At 35.5% G+C, this 21,339-nt stretch overlaps 2 protein-coding genes across 2 annotated transcripts; both read right to left on the minus strand.

The window, feature by feature from the left end:
• Positions 1 to 8,108: 8,108 nt before the first annotated feature.
• On the minus strand, positions 8,109 to 8,600 carry LOC143531059 (uncharacterized). The gene has a single exon (XM_077026447.1). It carries the CDS (start codon positions 8,598 to 8,600, stop codon positions 8,109 to 8,111), a length of 492 nt encoding a protein of 163 aa, XP_076882562.1.
• A 151-nt stretch (positions 8,601 to 8,751) lies between these two features.
• On the minus strand, positions 8,752 to 21,081 carry LOC143531060 (uncharacterized). Its single transcript, XM_077026448.1, has 12 exons — positions 20,850 to 21,081; positions 16,347 to 16,517; positions 16,158 to 16,261; positions 15,834 to 16,070; positions 14,537 to 14,606; positions 14,336 to 14,422; positions 12,006 to 12,444; positions 11,166 to 11,903; positions 10,751 to 10,819; positions 9,603 to 10,258; positions 9,026 to 9,501; positions 8,752 to 8,886 (listed from the first exon to the last, which is right to left on the minus strand). Exons 1-12 carry the CDS (start codon positions 21,079 to 21,081, stop codon positions 8,752 to 8,754), a joined length of 3,414 nt encoding a protein of 1,137 aa, XP_076882563.1.
• Between the last annotated feature and the right edge of the window lie 258 nt (positions 21,082 to 21,339).

Consider the following 21,339-nt stretch of genomic DNA (forward strand, 5'->3'; position numbering starts at 1 on the left):
GACAAGTTACCTAAGACAATGGATCAAAAAAGAAAAATTGAACTCAAGAAGCCATCGCGCTACGCGATGAGCCCATGACAAAGGTCATCACGTATCGCAATGGACCTTGATTACTCAGCATACACGTGTCAGCTTGTGGTATGGCGGTGGAGAATATATGGCGCCGCGATACACGACGAGGGTTACCAAGACCCATCGCGTATCGCGATGGGTTGCAGTTCAGCCTATAAATAGAAGGTTCACGGCACACTTCTTCTTCACATCAAAATCCTTTCTCTCTCTAGAAATACTTTCTCACTCTACCTCGATTTACATGCCATATACCAACGATTCCTCGAAGTGCGTGCCACCCGAAAATAACCCGACAATCTATCTCGAAGTACGTGCACGACACGACGATCACCATATATGTCACCTCGTTTAGCGTGCCGAACCTCGTAAAGCGTGTCAGGCTCTGAAGTTTCGCCGATTTGAACCATAATACGCGACATAGATTAGAAGTGCTACTCGTACAAGCTTAGGCACATAAGCTCCGATATACCCGTATAAGGTAGGGGGTTCTGCCTAAGTCATTATTTTATTATATTATATGGCTTAGACCATAGTTAGGGGTATAGCCCAAACCTTGATCATGATTATGTTTACATAAGCTTTGAATACGAAGGATTATAGCAATATTTCTTTACAATTAAGAAACACAAATTTTTCATTCATAAGGATATAGTCAAAATATAGTTTCTTAACGATTAAGAAACATAACATTTCATACACAAGGAACATAGTAAAAACATTGTTTCTTTATGATTAAGAAACATAAGACTTTACATAAAAATATAGCAGTCAGTGAATGTTTCTTCTTGAAGAAGAAACAGATTATATATGTTTTTTCATGTAGAAGAAACTCAGCATATGATTAGTAAATAAACAGAAAGACTACAGGTCTAAATATTTCATTCAAACAAATGATCAATCAAGGTTTAGAGCTATTTAAAACAAAAGTAAAGGTCTATAGCTGGATCAAGAGTTGATCCAGGTGTTTACATAAACCTATTTAATAGGTCAATCATCAATCAATCATTCAAAGTCAAGGTTTCAAATGCACATCGACGGTACAGGTGTATACGTTAACCTTTACAATCAATCAAAACATATTTATACTCGATAAGATGAATGGGTGTTTGTCTTAACGAGTCAGTAAACGTTACATGAGATTACGTGTTCTCTAAAATGTTATAATACAAAGTAGAAAATAAAATCAACTCAGACCGAATAAGCATGCGTCTGGATCCAAACATAACTGTTCAGCCCAATCAGTCAAAGGCCAGGTGGTCGCGGGCTAACGGTCATGACTAGTTCTCTGTTCAGGACTATATGGCTTGTAGAATATAATTATGTGTGTAAGGCAGTGGTACATATACCGGAAGTAGAAATACTTCCGCTGAGCTTGTCAAGAAAATTATGTTTGTATTGTAACGGTAATTTTACATATTTTAGAGTCATACGTGTTCACCAGCGCATAGCTGACGTATTTTCCCCATATTGTAGGGAAACATATTAGTACAGGTAGCAAAGATTATAACCATTAGTGGAGTTAGATGCTCGCAAGGTAGAGATGACTCCGTTTTAAATTATTACTCCCTCCGTCCCATTATAAGTGTCATATTTTGACTTTTTAAGTGTTTATTTTGCAACTTTGACCGTAAATATTTTTATTCGTGTCATATAATACTTGATAAAATTATATCAATGTAAAATGTATTTAAAACCCAATCCATTCATATATTTTACATCGAGTTTTATATAACACAAACAAAAATATCGCCGGTCAAAGTTAAACAAGAAAGACTTGAAAAATCAAACTAGGACACTTATAAGGGACGGAGGGAGTAAAATATTATAAACAAGATTTAAATATGATTTATAAATCAAATATTCGGATATTTATTATCTAAAAAGTTTTCAAATAATTTAATATTTTATTATAACCAAAGTCTTCTGCTAAATAAATCGCAACTATGATGTATTTACAAAACAGGTACCAATTATTGGTCATACGCCTAGGCCCTAAGCCGGGGAGTGACATCGTGTATCGCGATGAGGTTCAATTTCCAGAGATTTCATTTTAAGTCCCTGCACTTTCATATCTTGTCATTTCCTGGTCTTGCTTTGCAAAGTGCGCCACCAAAGCGCCACATTGCGCCCATCGCCTTCGCCCGTGCGCGTGAGTGTGCACGTCGGGTGCTCCGCACCCTCTGCTAGGACCAATAGGTGCATGCTTGGCATAAAAGAATATTACTATGTAAACTCTACTCTTTATAAAAAGCTTCCATTTTTTACCACTTTCCATGTGGGATGGATTCCATTTTCCTTATTTATACTCAAGTGGAATGCTTTCACTTTCTTACATTCTTCCATATGGGATAGAGTTTCTTTTTCTTATTTCCTTCATGTGGGAAGACTTAACTTAGGAAATATTTTTATTTCTTTATTTTTCTTATATTTCCTTATTTAAAATTTTCCTATTACTTGTCTTTGAGATTATTTTTGGTCCTTTAACTTTAATATTTTGTCAAATTTGAACCGAAATTTTGGGGATGTTACACTTATCGAGATAGAGAGAGGAAATGTTTTAGAGAGAGAGTGAGATGGTTGTGATAAAAAATGAAGGGCCGATGGCCCTATTTATAGGCGCTGATCAGATGACCCATTGCGGGTATCGCAATGGATCGGCGACAGAATTTATAATATAATATTCCATAGCGATACACGATGGGACCTTGATAGGCCTGCAAGGTTCAAGTTGGTTCTCACGAATAGATATCAGATCAGGCTATCATCAGCTGAAGGTGAAGGAGGCAGACATCCCTAAGACAGCATTCTGAACGCGGTATGGACACTACGAGTTCCTACTAATGTCATTCGGTCTAACAAATGCTTCTGCAGCATTTATGGACATGATGAATAGGGTGTGTCGGCCAATGTTGGATAAGTCAGTTATTGTCTTCATCGATGATATATTGATTTATTCAAAGAGCGAGTCTGATCATGCTGAGCATCTGAAAGAGGTATTGGAGACGCTGAAGAAAGAGAAGCTATATGCTAAGTTTTCGAAATGCACGTTCTGGTTGCGAGAAGTGCAATTTCTAGGTCACGTGATTAATCCTGAAGGGATTGTCGTGGACCCAGCTAAGATTGAGGCGATAACTAACTGGAAGACTCCACAGAATCCGACTGATATACGAAGCTTCTTAGGGTTAGCTGGCTACTATAGGAGATTCATCGAAGGTTTCTCTAAGATAGCCGCACCATTGACCGGTATGGCCCGAAAGTCGATAGTGTTCAGTTGGGGTAAGTTTCAAGAAGAAGCTTTTCAGGAGTTAAAGAAGAGACTCACGCAAGCTCCAATCCTTGCTTTACCCGATGGTAACGAGGACTTGGTTGTTTGCACTGATGCTTCGCATCGTGGGTTTGGTTGCGTGTTGATGCAACGAGGAAAAGTGATAGCTTACGCGTCTAGACAGTTGAAAGTCCATGAGAGTACTTATCCGACGCATGACTTAGAGCTAGCAGCGGTAGTGCACGCTCTTAATATATGGAGGCATTACCTGTATGGTACCAAGTGTACCATTTACATAGATCATAAGAGTTTAAAGTACTTCTTCGAGCAGAAGGAGTTAAACATGAGACAGAGGAGGTGGTTAGAGTTGATAAAGGATTACGACTGCGATATTAAGTACTATCCTGGTAAAGCTAACGTGGTCGCTGATGCGCTAAGTCGTAAGAATGAAGAAGTTATTGCAACAGTGAAGTCATACCAGTTGATCATGAACTCAAGTCTTTTTGAAGAAATCATCAAGGTACAATCAGAGGTGTTAGTAGATGAAGAGTTAGTAAAGAAAGAAAGAATTTATGGTCAGCAAGATGAGTTGATGGAAAACACTCATGGTGTTAAGACTAGATTTGACCGTACGTGGATTCCACGCCATGGAGATCTCAGAGGTTGAATCTTAGATGAAGCTCATAAATCTAGATAATCGATTCATCCGGGAGCTACTAAGATGTATCAAGATTGAAAAGAGACTACTGGTGGCAAGGGATGAAGAACGATTTGGTGGGTTATGTTAGTAAGTGCTTAACTTGTTTACAAGTCAAAGCCGAACATCAGAAACCTTATGGGAAAATGCAACCGCTTGAGATACCTGAGTGGAAATGGGAACACATCACCATGGATTTCATAACTAAGCTACCTCGTACAGCTAAGCACCATGATACCATCTGGGTGATTGTGGACCGTTTGACCAAGAGTGCTCACTTTCTGCCCATACGAGAGGCTATCTCGTCAGAAACGTTAGCAAGCTTGTTCATTAAAGAGGTTGTATCTAAACATGGAGTACTGTTATCAATCGTGTCTAATAGGGATACATGGTTTACTTCGAGGTTTTGGAAGAAGTTCCATGAAGCTATGGGAACGAGATTGAACATCAGTACGGCGTATCATCCTCAAACCGATGGACAGTCCGAGAGGACGATCCAGACCCTTGAGGATATGCTATGTGCTTGTGTTTTAGACTTTGTTGGAAGTTGGGATGATCACCTGCATCTGGCAGAGTTCTCCTATAACAACAGTTACCATTCAAGTATTTGTATGCCACCGTTTGAGATGCTTTACGGTAGACGATGTAGAACTCCCGTATGTTGGGGAAAGATTGGTCAGAAGGAAATGGGAAGCTTAGAGCTGGTTCAAGAGACATCTTCAAAGTTCGATCAGATTAAGGCTAGAATGAAGGCTGCCCAAGACAGACAAAAGTCGTATGCTGATAAGCGACGACGACCGATTGAGTTTAACGTTGGTGACAATGTGATGCTCAAGGTCTCGCCTCGGAAAGGAATCATTCGTTTCAGGAAGAGGGGAAAATTGAGTCCGAGGTATATTGGACCGTTTAAGATTATAGGTCGCGTGGGTGAGGTGGCTTATATGCTGGATTTACCTAATGAGTTAGAAGGAATTCATTCAACCTTCCATGTTTTTCACTTGAGGAAATGTCTAGCTGACGACCCGTCTCACGTGCCATTGATGGACATCGAGGTTGATGAGCAGTTGAACTACATTGAGCAACCCATAGAGATTGTCGATCGCAAGGAAAAGTAACTTCGTCACAAAGTTATACCATTAGTGAAAGTGATATGGAAGCATCGCAAAGGGTCAGATGCCACTTGAGAAGCTGAGGATGAGATGCGCAAGTTTTACCCTAGTTTGTTTAAGTAAGAGTTAGATTTCGGGGACGAAACCTCTTTAAGGAGGGAAGACTTGTAACATCCCAAAATTTCAAATAATAATAATAATGTATATTGACTCGTTATGACGGAAAAGTTTACTTGAGTTAATAAATAAATAGTAAAATGATAAAAGGGAAAGATAAGTAGGCTAATTAAATGGAATTAATCATGGACTAAAAAGGGAAGATGGGCTTAGGTCCATGGGCTTAAGGGCGTATAAATACCCCCTTAAACCCTAATCCTTTCCATTTTCCATCCATCTTATCCATCTTATTCTCTCTACACCTTCAAAACACACACACACCTCTCTTACGACTTATGGCCGCAAGAAGAGAAGGAAGACCCGAGACCAAAATCAAGCCTTTTGTTGATAGATCTTAGATATCCAAGCTAGATACACGATTCAAGTTCATAACCAAGCTAGCCGTGACCTAACAAACGTCTAAAGGTATGTTCTTTACGTTAAAGGTTGCGTTTTTATGAACGAATAATCATGAAACTTAAACCTAGAGTAAATCGAGTATAGCTATACCATAAAGTTGCAAACTTGAGGATTAAAATGGACTTAACGAACTTATGATTATGTACGGTTCATAAAGGAAACCCTTGATTTAGCTAGAACGTTTTAACACTATAAAGGTCTAAACTTTATAACTAGAATGGGTTAGATCTTGAAGTCGTGAGGTTAACGGGTTGGTAACAAGTGAAAAACGGTTAAGGAGAATGGGTTATGGATGGTTAGAAATATAATCATGGATAGTTAGCCATTATAGAATGGGTTTAAAGGAAGGAACCTGAGCTGAATGCATTAGACCAAGGGTCTCGGTGACCTGAGCCTCCGTCTAGGGTTCTAGGTCACATACGAGTTCTCGGTCAACGAGTTCTCGGTCAAGGGAATTCTCGGTGACCAGGTTCTTGGCCAAAACGAGAGTTCTCGGCCACGGAGTTCTCGGTTACATATGAGTTTTCGGTCAAACGTGGGTTCTCGGTCAACAGGGATTCTCTGCCAAGAGTTCTCGGCTGACCCAGCTTCTGTTTGGGCCTGACCCTAGTTGGGCCTAAGTGCTTTAATGGACAGTTGGGCCTGACCTAAGCCCATAACCCATCTAAACTGGGCAAGCCCAACTTAGAAAATACATTGGTTAACTAAATATCAACTTACTTAATTATACGGTTAATTAACTTTTATATGTAAATAACAGTTAGCCGTGCACAATTAAAGAAGGGGATTACGATTAACGGCGAACGTAACAGGATCCAGGTGAGTTTCTAGCCCCATTCCTTGTTATGTTTTCGGGGCTGTGTGCATACTCGATATGTTTGTTAATACACATATCCTAAGTGATAAGTGTATGCCTTATGTGATGATGTGAAATGTAGGAATGATTGCTTGTTGGTACGTGAACGATCTTCGGATATTGCATGTATTGTCAGGTTGTAATGCTATGTATAAGTATGTATGAAATGTATGATGTATGATTAACTAGAACTCACTCAGCATAGCTGACTTTTAGTATGCACGCAGGTGAGTAGGATGAGGCAGCTCGCTTGAGGGGAACACTTGGCATTGAATAAGAGGTTGGCATCGGAGAACTCAAGACATTTACGTTTAGTATTATGATAATTCGAAAGACAAGGATGTTTATTTTAAGGCAAGTTATGGATTATGTAACGTTTATGAAAGTTTTTATATTCCGTGAATGTTTTTTATTAACTCTGATGATTAGAACTATGTTGATGAGTAAATCCAACGTCCAAATGTGAGGCATAGGTAATGGGGTCTTACATAACCATTTCACCTTCAAACTCACTTCCGCTTCCAACTCAAGATGTGCAAGTTCTTTTCTTGCATTAGATAACTTCAACAGGTCAAGCTCTCTCAACATGATCAAATCATCACATGACAATAGTTGTTTAGGCTTAAAACTCTTAAACTCTCCATTTTCAAACCAGAAAACAACCTTGTTTTGATAAGGGTAAAAAAACTACTCACTTACATGTTCATAAGGTAAAACCTCTTGCTGAAGATCATGAAGGAAATCATGTAAAACATTAATGAGATTTGTTTCTTGTTGACATGGAAAATTCTTCCTAAGACCAATCTCTTGAATTTGATGTTTAAAGAGGTTGTTGAACATCATGACGGATTCAATATTATCTTTTTCTATCGTGACTAATTCGCTAAACACGAATTGATACTTATGTAACAGGTTACAAAACCTCCAATTCATAATCGTAGCCATTATCGGAATTTAGTTATGTTCACAAACTTTAGATTGTTAAAGAAGAAGACGAAGAAGATTTAAATTGAAAATTAAAAAATAGATTAATGAAGTGACGGCTTTTCTTTTCCAAGTCAGTTAATGATTAAATCTATCTAGTAATTATAATGTATAGTTAGCCTATACTTGGTAATATTTAATTAGATAGTATTATAAATATCTTAAATACTTTAAGTAAAAAAGTAAACATAAAAATGGTATCTTATAAAACGAATTTTAAACATATAGATTTATATCCGGAAATTTTTGGTTTATATTAACATTAAATAGGTATTTATAATTAATTAACAAATTATAAGTTAGGATAACAAACAAATATTCAAAACAAATTTTAACTACATAAATCTAAAGTATAGACCAAAATAAATTACATTATAACCATTACTGTAGAATATAACAATTTGAATTACATAACAAATTTAAACATTTAACGTTCTACGTTTCCAAAAATCTCCTTGTAAACAACATTTGTTGTTTTATTTGTAAGCTTTGATTCTTTGTCGAGTATCACTAACTTAATACCATTGCGACTCTTCACTCTTGACAAAGCTACATAAAGTTGACCATGAGAAAATACTGGATCTTTAAGATACAATCCAACTTTTGACAATGATTAGGCACTCCTGACATCTCTAAACCATTTAACAAATCAGGGAAGTACAACTGTGGATCAAAATCGTCTGAAACGTCTTCACATTCAGCTAAACTGTCAGAACTTAGATACTCGACTTCTTCACCAGGAAAGAGGGCTAACATACGTTCATTAATTTCTTGAACCACCTCATTCAAAGGTGCCAACAGTGCGCGATCCTGAAAGTAAGTAAGTTTGTTGAATCTATCTAATATATTAGGATAGACAAACCTTATTAAATCACCCATCGAATCTAATGAGTTCAATATCAAAAGATCGTCTGGAATATCAATTACTGAATCTCCGTCATCTGGACCACCCACGTTTCCTTGACCTATGTCTAATAGCCAATCAGCAAACTCTTTGATGTTTTCAACATTTGAAGATTGACATCCAACTGTAAGCCTCATGTTCTTAGTTAGTTTAAGAACTTTGCACTTTGACCATATATAAGAAGAATTGATGCAAGCATTGACACATTCACTTCTTGTACCGTTCGTTACAACGGGAAAAATTTGCCGCAAATCACCACAAAAAACAACCTTACCTCCAAAAACTGCTTCAATCACCATTCATAACATCGCTTAAAGTCCCGTCCAACGCTTTGAAAGCATGCTTATGAATCATGGGTGCTTCGTCCCAAATTATTAAGCTTGTCTTTTTCAATAATTCATAGACGTCGGTATTTCCTTTAACCTAATTATATGAAAAAAATAAAAAAACATATATAACGTAAAATATTTAAAAGTAAATTGATATTCGAATAACAAATAAAACCATATATACTAAAAAAAGATTAATATTAAAAGTAACATAAAGTAGGTTGTAATATTACCGGACAAATGAAATCTTCGGTCAAATTAATAGGTATTAAAAATCTCGAATGTGCGGTTCTTCCACCCTCCAAAAGCAAAGAAGCTATACCACTTGAAGCAACATTCAACACAACTTCTCCCTTTGACCTAATTGATGCAGATAAGGTTTTCCATAAATATGTTTTTCTAGTACCACCACCGTAACCATAAACAAAATAAGCGCCACCTTTTTTATCAATCAAAGCACTCATTATTTCATTATAAACTACTCGTTCATCTGTTAACGAATCAAACATATAATTAAATTCGTTATTCATGGTCTCGGTATCATATGAGAGCTCTTCCACCATCAATGGATTAGTTGCTATTGAAATTGTCTCCATATCTGGAAATGACATTTGTTGATATCTTCTAAAACTGGAGTTGTTGCAAATTAAAAAATTTTCAATTTCCAGAAGTGCTAGGTTTTTTAACTGTTCTTCATTAAGAATCAACCCTAAAAATCAAATAAGAAGCTACTTAAATTAATATATAATAAATATTTATGATATTAGATATTTGGCATAATTGAAAAATTACAAAAAACATAAATCGTACCGGGGTTGTTTTGATCCTTTTGTTGTTTGTATAGTATACCATCAACTAAAAGTTGCCAAGTGCTTTCCCAAACAAAATGAGGTTTAGATAAATTATAAGTAATCAACATTTTAGCAAATAAATTCCTTAAATAATATCCGGTAGAAGTATGACTTGTTTCTTCAATGGCTTCTATGTATTCCTTATCATCATCTAAAAGACCTCTTTTGTAACATGCATCTCGAAAAGTTTCACACACAACTCCATCAACTGTTCGAATGTCTTCAAAACATTCAGGACCTTTAACCTTATTTAATAATATTCTTAGATAGTAAGCCTCGTCGAATGCGGGTGGAACATCATGAACTCTACCGATTGCAAAACCCCTTAGCCGAGGTTCCCATTTACGACCTTGTTTTTTCCAAACAAACTTTGTTGGAAACTTAGAGTATGTGAGAGTCTTTACAAGGTCATAGTTCTTATTACACTCAAACCAACCGGTAAACATCGAAGAAGCATTAGTTGTTTTGTTTAAAATATCTTCAATATCTTCATTAGCACCATATATTACTTGTTGCTCACCGGGTAAATGAAAAACAAGCCTCATAGCAGATGGAAGCCTATAATGCACATCAAATGAAAATATCCTCCATGTTGCCTCGCATTCAGAGACATATCTACAATCACAAAACGCTTTGATTTCATCTAAATTAGGATATGGGTTATCACCATTGTCATTTTGTACAAGAGAAATTGTTGCTCGGTCTGGACCCTTATTAATGTGTTTAAACAAATACTTTATCGATCCATCTTGATTACACCACTCAACGTTAATATGTGCTTGAAATTGTTTTAATAGGGTCTTGTTGTAGGAACAACAGTTCTATTATCCATCATTATATCTGACTTAACAACATATTTTCCGTTATCTCTTCTTTTGTATACTGGAAAACCTTGTGAATCAACAGTTGTCTCATCATTAAACATTTTAGGGAAATTTTTGGAGCATTTTTTGTTTACCATGCAAGTGCACTTCGGGTTAGCATCACCACATGGACCGTGAATCATATGATCAGATACAAGCTTGTATAGGTCTGGATCACTGTCTTTTTTTGGAATCTTGACAGAAATAAATTTATCTACATCTTGTGGATTATGAATCTTGCTACCTGGATGCATAAATATGCAAATATGGGCGTGCGGTAGCCCCCTTTTTTGAAACTCTATCGTGTAAACAACTGCAACATGCATAATAAAAGTAAATATTCTACAAGTTTTAATAGTTAAAGAAATATTCTGTTTGTTTAAATTGATGTTTAAGTCTATACCCTAGTAATATATTCAAGTAGCTCATGTTTATAATTGTATACTCATAACATTAAATAAAATTACATGCTTGAACCCTTCCAAACACAGACTTATCCTTCACCAATTTAATTATTGCATCAAGCTTGAGCTTAAAAAGCTGACATAATATATCAGGTCTATCCTCCGACTTTAACGTTGCATCCTTAAGAAATATTTTAACTTCTGGCCAATTGGGATTACATGTTATGGTTATGAAAAAAATTGGGATAACCGAACCATCTACAAAGACACATAGCGTCTAGATAATTTTGCATCATATATCTTGCTCCGCCAGTAAATGAGGATGGTAGAATAACACGTTGACCAGCCGTTGAAACATCAGTATTTCCAACAGATTGCATACCTCGTAAACTTTGGTAAGTATCACATCTAAGTTCATGTTGTTTACCGCGCATAAAATGTAATCTTTGAGCCTCAATCATCGTATATTTGTCAACTAAAATTTTCTGAAACAAACGCCTACCATTTAACATGGTTGAAAACGTATTTGGCCTATCTTGAATACGATAAGCAAAAAACTCAAGCATTGTAACCTTCTTGCGTGCTCCGGTTGATGAAGAGGAAACATTCTTATGAAGTATATTAACCTGATAACCATCCTCACCAAAAGGATGAAACAGCGGGTATTGAAGAGGTGTATACGATGGATGAAGTTCACTGATACGCTTTAACGAACCAGATTTCTTGGTAACAATTATATCTCGGTTATCAACAGCGTCACCAATATCACCAACGATTAAAGTAGCAACTTCAGAACTGGATGGTAAGTTATATTGTCTGGCATCATTCTGTCTTGTTCCAATAATACGCAACTTCAAATCGAGTTGTGGGTTTTCTTCAAAACAATCTCGTACCATTCGATAAGCTTGGACCAAATGATTATTTGAATCTAACATCGCCTTCAAATAATTAATAATATGCTTTTCTTGCTCATCGACCATTGAACTATTATCACTGCCCACAAAAAAATATATTTGCTTTCATTAAATATAATAAAACTTATACTAAAAAATAATAAAATAACCAAAGTTGACGAATATTGTTAAAAGTATTTACCAAAAAACACCTTGACGGTTTGAAATCTCGTTTTCCGTGTCGTAAATGTAAAGTTGAGAAAACTGTGGTTTACGACCGTCTAATGGTAAAAGACTGCCCAAACAATGATAGTTTTCACCGGTAAGTCGAAACGTATAAGGCACATTCCCTCTATTTATGGAATGGTCAATCTTTCCTTCCATAGACGCAAATGAAAACATTGAATTGAAACGTCTAATGTTTTTCAAGAAATACTTACTCATGGCGCTTTCACCACGAAATAATTCAAGATAACTCTCATCTGGTTGTCTAACATCCGGAAGTTCGACTTTGCCATTATAACAACAAAGCGGAAAAGCTCCTTCTTCATTACTACTACTTGGTCTATTAACTTCGGCTTTCCACAACAAAGCATTGCAACTTGGACACATAACGGATTGATTTTCATGATCAACATATTCTAGTAAAATTTAAATATCATGATATGGAGTTACTTAGTATACATAAATGCATAATAAATGATTGAAATTAAATTATGAAATATATATTATACATGATGATATTCCTTTATAAACATCTACAACATTTTGATAACTAGTAGTTGTAGCATGTTCATTTAAATCAGCCATAGGTATAGGTACTATAGGGGTTCTTTTTCTTGACCTTATGCGAAAGGTTGTAGATGACTCCGGAATGTCATCAACAACACAAGACGCATTTGATCCTTCTTTAACATTATATTTAATTAGACGACCTGTTAAAAATTAAATAGATAAAAGTTATATAAAGGTTGTCAAAAAATATCGACAACTACACATATGATATTTTAAATGACAAATTGTAAATTATATTTTTAATTGTTAATTATATTAAATATAAGGCTACTTATTAAAATGAAATTATTATTACGTCTAATATTCTTACATTTAGATTGAAGTGTTTAATTTTTTTTAAAAAATCTCAAAAAAATGTAAATAATAGTTATAAGGAAAAGGCAAGAGGTACTTTGTAGACCAGTTTTCTTTCTGTCAACTAAAACAGTTCTTTTTGCATCTAAAATTCATCGTTATTCTTTCCTTTTAGACGCAGCAGAGTTCACAAATGGTGTACATGTTTGAGGGTCTTGAAATTACAAAGGTAATAATATAAATATTTAAGGCCAAGTAAAGGTTTTAAAAACGATTTATAAAAAATAAAAAGAGTTTATTTGTTGTGTTAAATATTTATAAATACTAACCGTTATTTACTACATTAGAAGAGTAGACATTTGACGTTGTTGATGGAGATAGGTTCTCATTATTAGATTGTAAATGCGTTACTAGTGTTGATGAGGGGATATTTTGCTAAGTATCGAAAATTCGATTAATTGTATCGTTTTATATATTACACATAAACATGAGAAACAAAAGTTGATAACGAAAATATATAGTGAACAACATTTTATTAACATACCAGAGACACAAGGATTAAATAAGGAATATGTTGTATGCAGATAAGAATTTGGAATATTAGATAAACCACTAACCGGTATATTAGTACCACATGCATTAAACAATTTATTTGTTAATTTTCATTTAAAAATATATTTTAATAAAAAATATAATTTAATAAAATTACATACTTGCGAAGTGGTTTCCGATGTAAGCGTTTCATTTATTTTTAAAAAAACCTCAAAAAAATGAAAATAATACTTATAAAGAAAAGCCAAAATACATGAAGAGGTATTTTGTAGATCACTTTTCTTTCCGTCAGCTGAACCAGTTTTTTTTGCATATAAAATTGATCGTCTTTCTTTTCTTTTGGACGCAGCAGACTTCACAAATGGTGTACATGTTTGAGGGTCTTGAAATTACAAAGGTTATAATATCAATATTTAACCCTAAGTAAAGGTTTTAAAAACAATTTCAAAAAAAAGACCATGTTAAAAAAGAAAAAAAAAATTAAATACTAACTGTTGTTTACTACATTCGAAGAGTAGACATTCGAAATTGTTGATGGAGACACTTTCTCCTTATTAGATTGTAAACGCGTTAATTGTGTTGATGAGGAAATATTTTGCAAAGTGCCGAAGATGGTTTTAACTGTATCGTTTTACATGTTACACACAAACATGAGAAACAAAAATTGATAAGGAAAATATATAATGAACAACATTTTATTAAAACACTAGGGACACAAGGATTAAAGGAGGAATGCGGATAAGAATTTGGATTATTAAATAAACGATGAATATTATCTTGGTAACTAATAACCGGTATATTCCAACCACCTGAATTAAACAATTTCAACGTTAATTTTATTTGAAAACTTGATTTTTAATAAAAATTTATAATTTAATAAAATTTACATACTTGCTTGATATGGTAGAGTGACAATCGTTGTTGCTTGATAATCCATGTAGTTTGTATTATTGGAAAATGGTAGACGTTGACTTTGGGCTACATTGAAAGACATTAAAAATTAAAATAATAAGATTATTGCTTAGTTAAACAAAATATTAACCAGATAAGAATACATAAGTGGGTAGAAACAACTAAAATCTTTGTACCTACCACTGTTATTTAGCTGATTTTGAGAAGATGAAGATCCATCATTTTTTCGTTTCTTTTTAGATGCAGACATCTTCAAAAAATATAGCAAACAAACCTTATACGTGAGTTAAGCCTACGCTACCGCACCCTAACATAGAAAAATGGAGTCTTATAGATTAAACCTTCGAAACACCGTTAAATAAAATATAAATCAATGTAATTTTGGAATACCGGAAACAAATCATATTAAAATAAATCCCAAATAAAAATTCGAAAAAATAAAAGGTTAAATAACATCTGTTTGCTAAGAAACAATTTTCTATCTCTATATATATTGATTTTTATAAACATCACAGTCAGCTAAATATATATATATAAAGATGAAATTGAAAAAAAAACAAAACTGTAAAATATGTATTTGTCAAAAATAGATAAACCATTTTGTAATTATGCAAATAGTAAACTGATGACGTGCTTTGTATAAAAAATTTTATTTTCAATAAAAAACGTAGATTGAGGAAAACACTTAAAAAATCAAAATTCTGTAAATTTTATAAGAACGATGCTTAACTTATTGTGTTGAGGATGAAATGTATGACAATAATCCATAGGAAGAAAAGTAACATAGAAGATTGTTGGAGATAAGAATGATTTATATATGTATATATACACAAATTATGTAATTTATATTTATTCTAAAGGAAACAATAATATAAGGCTTATATTAGGGATGGTTTATTTTAGGATGTAATATGGTAACCATAATTTAGAAATATGGTGACAAAAACTAAACATAATTTGTGGCCTTAATATATGATAATCTTTTATAATATTATTGCTAATTAAATTCTGACTATTCTTAAATAATTAAGATATAAGTATTTGTATAAAATACTTTATGATAATCTCTATAAGCTTTTTAAGAATAAATAATTTATGCCATAAATAATGATATACGAATTATTGTATAGAAAAAATAATTTATGGAATTCAAGTTAACCATTTATATATTTGTTTCCTATTGTAGTGAGTCAATATTTATTATAGGAAATAATTCTTATATATAAATATATATACTTACATAACATCATAGAAGACAACTAATGGCATTCAAGTTAATCTTATAACAAAATAAGATGCCATAAAGTCATAATTAGTAGTACAAACCGTACTTACTAAATCTACCAAAATAAGTGAATAATTTACATAGCTAAAACTAACAAAGTAAAATATAACCGGTTAGCAAAGCGTACTGTTTAAACCTTAATGTATCAAAATAAAAAACAACCCATGATAGACAAGTTGAAAATTAACCAACAACATCAGTGAGTATCAACGAATGAGTAGCAACGTTGTACACGAAAACAACCATTGTTCCAAACTGAAGACCATTCGACCGAACAAAACTTAGCCAATGTCTAACCCGATACCTCTCATTAATACCATTGAGTTCAATAGCAGTTTCAGTGGATATGTCAACACCATTTGGATTTATTAAAACCAAATCTGTTTCCACATTCAAGTTATTGTTCCGTGCAAACTCAACCGGCAAACGCTTTGAAGAAAAACACAATTAAGAAGTTATTTGTTTGACGATCCATCATATGAAATTAAAAAGGTTGTATAATATGAGTTTACTTACCAGCTTATCTCGTATAACCACTTCCAAAATGTTGTTTTCTTGAACATGAAGAACAATAATATCCAAAACCGGCTCATCAACATCTTCAATATCAACATCAACTCCTATACATATATATTTAACTTATAAAGTTATTAATAATATAAAGTGTAACAAAATATATGAGATAAAACAAGATGAAGAAAATACCGATGAGTTGGTTGTGTTGTTCAGATTCGTCATTACTTTCAATCTCAATAACCATTGGAACATAACCGAGTTCGGGATGGTTGGTTGGACCGGTGTATACCAACTCATCATTAAAATTGACACGTTCAATACCACGGCTATCAAAAACAAATATTCTGAATGTCCACGTACCTTGAAGATGTTGAAAAACCAAATAATCATTCACAACAAGCTTACAATGGGCGGACATGTCTTCCCACATACCAGTAAAAGCAAATCTCGGAGTAGTCAGTTTGACGCACTGGATGTATAGATTCCATTTAAATCCGTCAACAGACTGAGCGATGATTTCGTGTAAGGCCCGTTACCGGTGCCTCACATTTGGACGTTGGATTTACTCATAAACGCAGTTCATTATATCAGAGTTAATTAAAACATTTAGGGAAAATAATAAAACTTAAAACATTCATTACAATCATCCAAAATATTGTCTTTTTAAATCATAACGTAAAATATAGTAATAAACATCATGACCAATCTTCAGATGCCAGCCTCGTCCAATCCTACCATGTGTCCCCTTCAAGCTAACTGTCTCATTCTATTCACCTACGTGCATACTAAGAGTCAGCTACGCTGAGTGAGTTCTAGTTAATACAAGTAACATACAATACGTTCTTATATTACATACTTGACCTTCTTTTCTTTCTTTCATACATACGTAAGTATATATACATTCATTCATACTTTCTTTCTTTTGTACTTCATATTTTATCTTTTTTTACATACATACTTATACGTTTTAAAGAGCCTTTCGGCCTATAACCTCACATATATTATTAGGGTCTGCCACCCTTAAAGAGCCTCTCGCCCTATAACCTCACAGATATTATTAGGGTCTGCCACCCTCCCTCACATATATTATTAGGGTCTGCCACCCTTTACCGTCAATTCCTTCATATCATTTTTTTCTTTTCTTTTTATAACTATCATATACTTTCTTACATACTCATTAATCTATAACATACATACATCATAGATACAACATATTTAAACAATCACATAATAAGCTATCTCCTAACAGTACATGCAATATCCGAAGATCGTTCATGTACCGTTAAGCATTCATTCATAACCTTCACATATATCATAATAGGCATACACTTACTACTTAAGGTAAGTGTATTAACTAATCACATCGATTATGCACACAACTTCGAAAACATAAAAAGGAATGGGGCTAGAAACTCACCTGGATCCGGTTTCTTTCTCCGTTAATCGTTATTCCCTTCTTTAATTGTGCACGACTAACTGTTAGATATATATATATCCGTTAATTAACCGTATAATTGATTAAGTTGGTATTTTAGTTAACTAACGTATTCTTTCTAAGTCGGGCTTGCTATTTAACTTAAGATAATGGGCTAGCTTGTTTTAATCAGGTTATGGGCTTAGCATTTTGTGGACTTAGTTAACTCAGGCCCAACTGTCCACTATCTGAGCCCAACTGTCCATTATGATATCTGGGCCCAACTATCCATTATGATATCTGGGCCCAACTGGACTCAGGCCCAAACCAAACAGGAACTGGTCAGCCGAGAACTCTTGACAGAGAACCATGATGACCGAGAACTTGTTCTTGCCGAGAACCCTATCTGACCGAGAACTCAGTTTTGACCGAGATCTCCCTTTTTGGCCGAGAACTCTTTTCTGGCCGAGAACTCCTGTTGACCGGGTTCTCGCGTTGACCGAGAACTCAAGGTGGAGGTTCAGGTCATCGAGAACCCCTTGTCTGATGCATACAGCCCATATTTTCATTTTTTAAATCCATTCTAGGCTTAAATAACAGTTTACGATCCATAACCACAACTTTAACCACCTATTTCCATTTTTCATTAACCGTTTTACACCCGCTAGTAGCCCTTCATCAAGATCTAGACCGTTCTAGGTATAAAGTTTGAACCTTTAGGCTAAAGATTTTCAACACTAGATCTAGGGTTTCTTTAAACGAGCCATTCATGACCTTATGTTAGTTAAGTCCATTTTAACATCAAGTTCGCAAATTTATGTTTTATCTAGACCCGATCTACTATAGGTTTGAGTTTCATGATTATTTGTTCATAAAAACATAACATTTAAGATCAAGAACATACCTTTATGATTCCCTCCAACTACAGTTAGCTTGATACGTGATCTTGGACTTGTTATCTTGATTGTATGATCAAAGATCTAATGTTACTATGATCGGTTTGGGGTTCTGAAGGTGGCCGACGGCTATGGGAGGTGTGGTTGGCTTAAGTGTGTGTTTTAAGGTGTAGGCAAATGTGTAGAATGGATGGAAATGGAAAGATTTAGGATTTAAGGGGGGTATTTATACTCCATTAAGCCCATGGACCTAAGGCCCATCTTTCCTTTTTAGTCCATCATTAATCCCATCCAATTAGCCTACTTATCTTTCCTTCTTTATTATTATTTTATTATTTATTTACCATATCAAGCAAACTTTCCCGCCATAACAATTCAATGTAAAATATTATTATTTGAAATTTCGGGATGTTACAAGTCTTCCCCCCTTAAAGAGGTTTCGTCACCGAAACCTAACTATCATCTAAACAAGGCAGGGTAAAATTTGCGCATCTCTTCCTCGACTTCCCAAGTGGTGTATGAACCCTTACGGTGCTTCCATATAACTTTTACTAAGGGTATAACCTTGTGACGAAGTTGTTTTTCCTTACGATTGACAATCTCTATCGATTGCTCAATGTAGTTCAACTGTTCATCAAACTCGATGTCCATCAATGGCACGTGGGACGTGTCATCAGCTATACATTTTCTCAGGTGAGAAACATGGAAGGTTGAATGAATTCCTTCTAACTCGTCAGGTAAATCCAGCTTATAAGCTACTTCACCCACACGATCTAAGATCTTAAACGGTCCAATGTACCTCGGACTCAATTTTCCCCTCTTTCTAAAACGAATTATCCCTTTCCAAGGCGAGACCTCGAGCATCACATCGTCACCAACGTTAAACTCGATCGGTCGTCGCCGCTTATCAGCATATGACTTATGTCTGTCCTTAGCAGCCTTCATTCTAGCCTTAATCTGATCAAACCTTGAAGAGATCTCTTGAACCACCTATAAGCTTCCCATTTTCTTATGACCAATCTCTCCCCAAGATACGGGAGTTCTAGATCGTCTACCATAGAGCATTTCAAATGGTGGCATACCAATACTTGAATGATAGCTGTTGTTATAGGAGAACTCTACTAGATGCAGATGATCATCCCAACTTCCACCAAAGTCTAAAACACAAGTACGTAGCATATCCTCAAGGGTTTGGATTCGCCGTACTGATGTTCAATCTCGTTCCCATAGATTCATGGAACTTCTTCCAAAACCTCGAAGTAAATCGAGTATCTCTATCAGACACGATTGATAACGGTACTCCATGCTTGGTTACAATCTCTTTTATGAACAAGCTTGCTAATGTTTCTGACAAGATAGCCTCTCGTATAGGCAGAAAGTGAACACTCTTGGTCAAACGGCCCAATCACCCATATGGTATCATGATGCTTAGTTGTACGAGGTAGCTTAGTTATGAAATCCATGGTGATGTGTTCCCATTTTCATTCAGGTATTTCAAGCGGTTGCATTTTTCCATAGGGCTTCTGTTGTTCGGCTTTGACTTGTAAACAAGTTAAGCAATTACTAACATAATCCACTACATCGTTTTTCATTCCTGGCCACCAATAATCTCTTTTCAAATCTTAGTACATCTTTGTAGCTCCAGGATGAATCGAGTATCTTGACTTATGAGCTTCATCTATTCGCACCTGAATCAAATAATACCGAAGCAGAAACACCGTTTACTAAAAACGTACCTGTCACAACGTCTGGAATTTGTTTGGCTTGCTCCTGAGTCAGCATGTAGGCTCTGGTCTTTGGCCTTGACGGTTCCACATCTTTCATTCCACCGCCCCCCAGCTTCAGTACATTCTCTGGCCATATGACCTTTCTTCCCGCATTCGTAACATGTGGGTTCGGCGTTGCATTGATGAGCGTAATGCCCCACCTTCCCACATTTGTAACAGGCATTTGATCCTAGCCTGCAATCTCCAGCATGAGGTTTCCCACACTTATGGCACACATCAAAACTAGTACCCCACTTGCACTCGCCACTGTGCATCTTACCACAAGTCTTACACGACTTCCTTTCCCACACTTTCTGTTTCTTATCCTTGGAGTTCCACATCTGAGTACCAGGTCGTTTAGCAGGAACAACCCATTTCTTCTCTTTCTTCTCTTCTACCACCACATCGTCCAAGGCCAGATCATTGTAAACCATATATGCGAGTTCGACAGCAGAGTCAAAAGTGGCATGTTTACTAGTCTTGACCAATGTGCGGACGTTCTGCGGTAGCCCTCTCACATAACACTTGATTCGTTTGGCCTCAGTGTTCACCATGTCTGGCACGAGCCTAGACAGGCGGTTGAATTCAGTAGTGTACTCGCGGTGTGTCATCTTACCCGTCTTCAGTCCAAAAAATTTCATTTCAACCCTCTCAACCTCTGCTTCAGCACAAAACCTCTTCATGACCAATTCCTTCAGATCCTTCCACTTCATTGCCTTTATCTCTTCCCCACTCTTCCTCTGCTCAACTGACTCCCACCAATACATCTCCTCCTCACCAAAAGATTGGGTGGCGTAACCGAAAGCTTGTTCGGGACGGCACTCGCTAATGTGGATAATCTTGTACATAGTGGTTATCCATTGGAGAGTAACGATTGCGTTTCCCAAACCTGTCAGCTTTGGCGGGTCACATCCCTTGAAGGACTTATAGTTGCACCCACCTCGGCCCCTTCTCCTATCATCAACCTTCACGGACCTAACTACACTTGAAGCCTCCCTCTCTCTTTCATCATCTTTCCTACCATCCCCACCAGCCCCTTCAGAAGTCAATTTCTTCACAGCAATGGCTATAGCTTGAACAATAGCTGCTTGGATTAACGGATCTAG

Source organism: Bidens hawaiensis, unplaced genomic scaffold (genome assembly GCF_021521415.1).
Source record: "Bidens hawaiensis isolate Kalapana, Puna unplaced genomic scaffold, B.hawaiensis_p1.1 tig00009076_1, whole genome shotgun sequence".
NCBI lineage: Eukaryota > Viridiplantae > Streptophyta > Magnoliopsida > Asterales > Asteraceae > Bidens > Bidens hawaiensis.

What these genes read in the sequence shown, in the direction of transcription:
- LOC143531059 (XM_077026447.1), bottom strand. Translation starts at nt 8,600, where the DNA reads ATGAGGCTTACAGTTGGATGTCAATCTTCAAATGTTGAAAACATCAAA.
- LOC143531060 (XM_077026448.1), bottom strand. Translation starts at nt 21,081, where the DNA reads ATGTACAAGATTATCCACATTAGCGAGTGCCGTCCCGAACAAGCTTTC. An exon ending in ATTTTTTGGACTGAAGACGG is followed by an intron (nt 16,518 to 20,849) that starts GTAAGATGACAC and finishes AACATCTTCAAG; the next exon opens with GTACGTGGACATTCAGAATA. An exon ending in ACAACACAACCAACTCATCG is followed by an intron (nt 16,262 to 16,346) that starts GTATTTTCTTCA and finishes ATATATGTATAG; the next exon opens with GAGTTGATGTTGATATTGAA.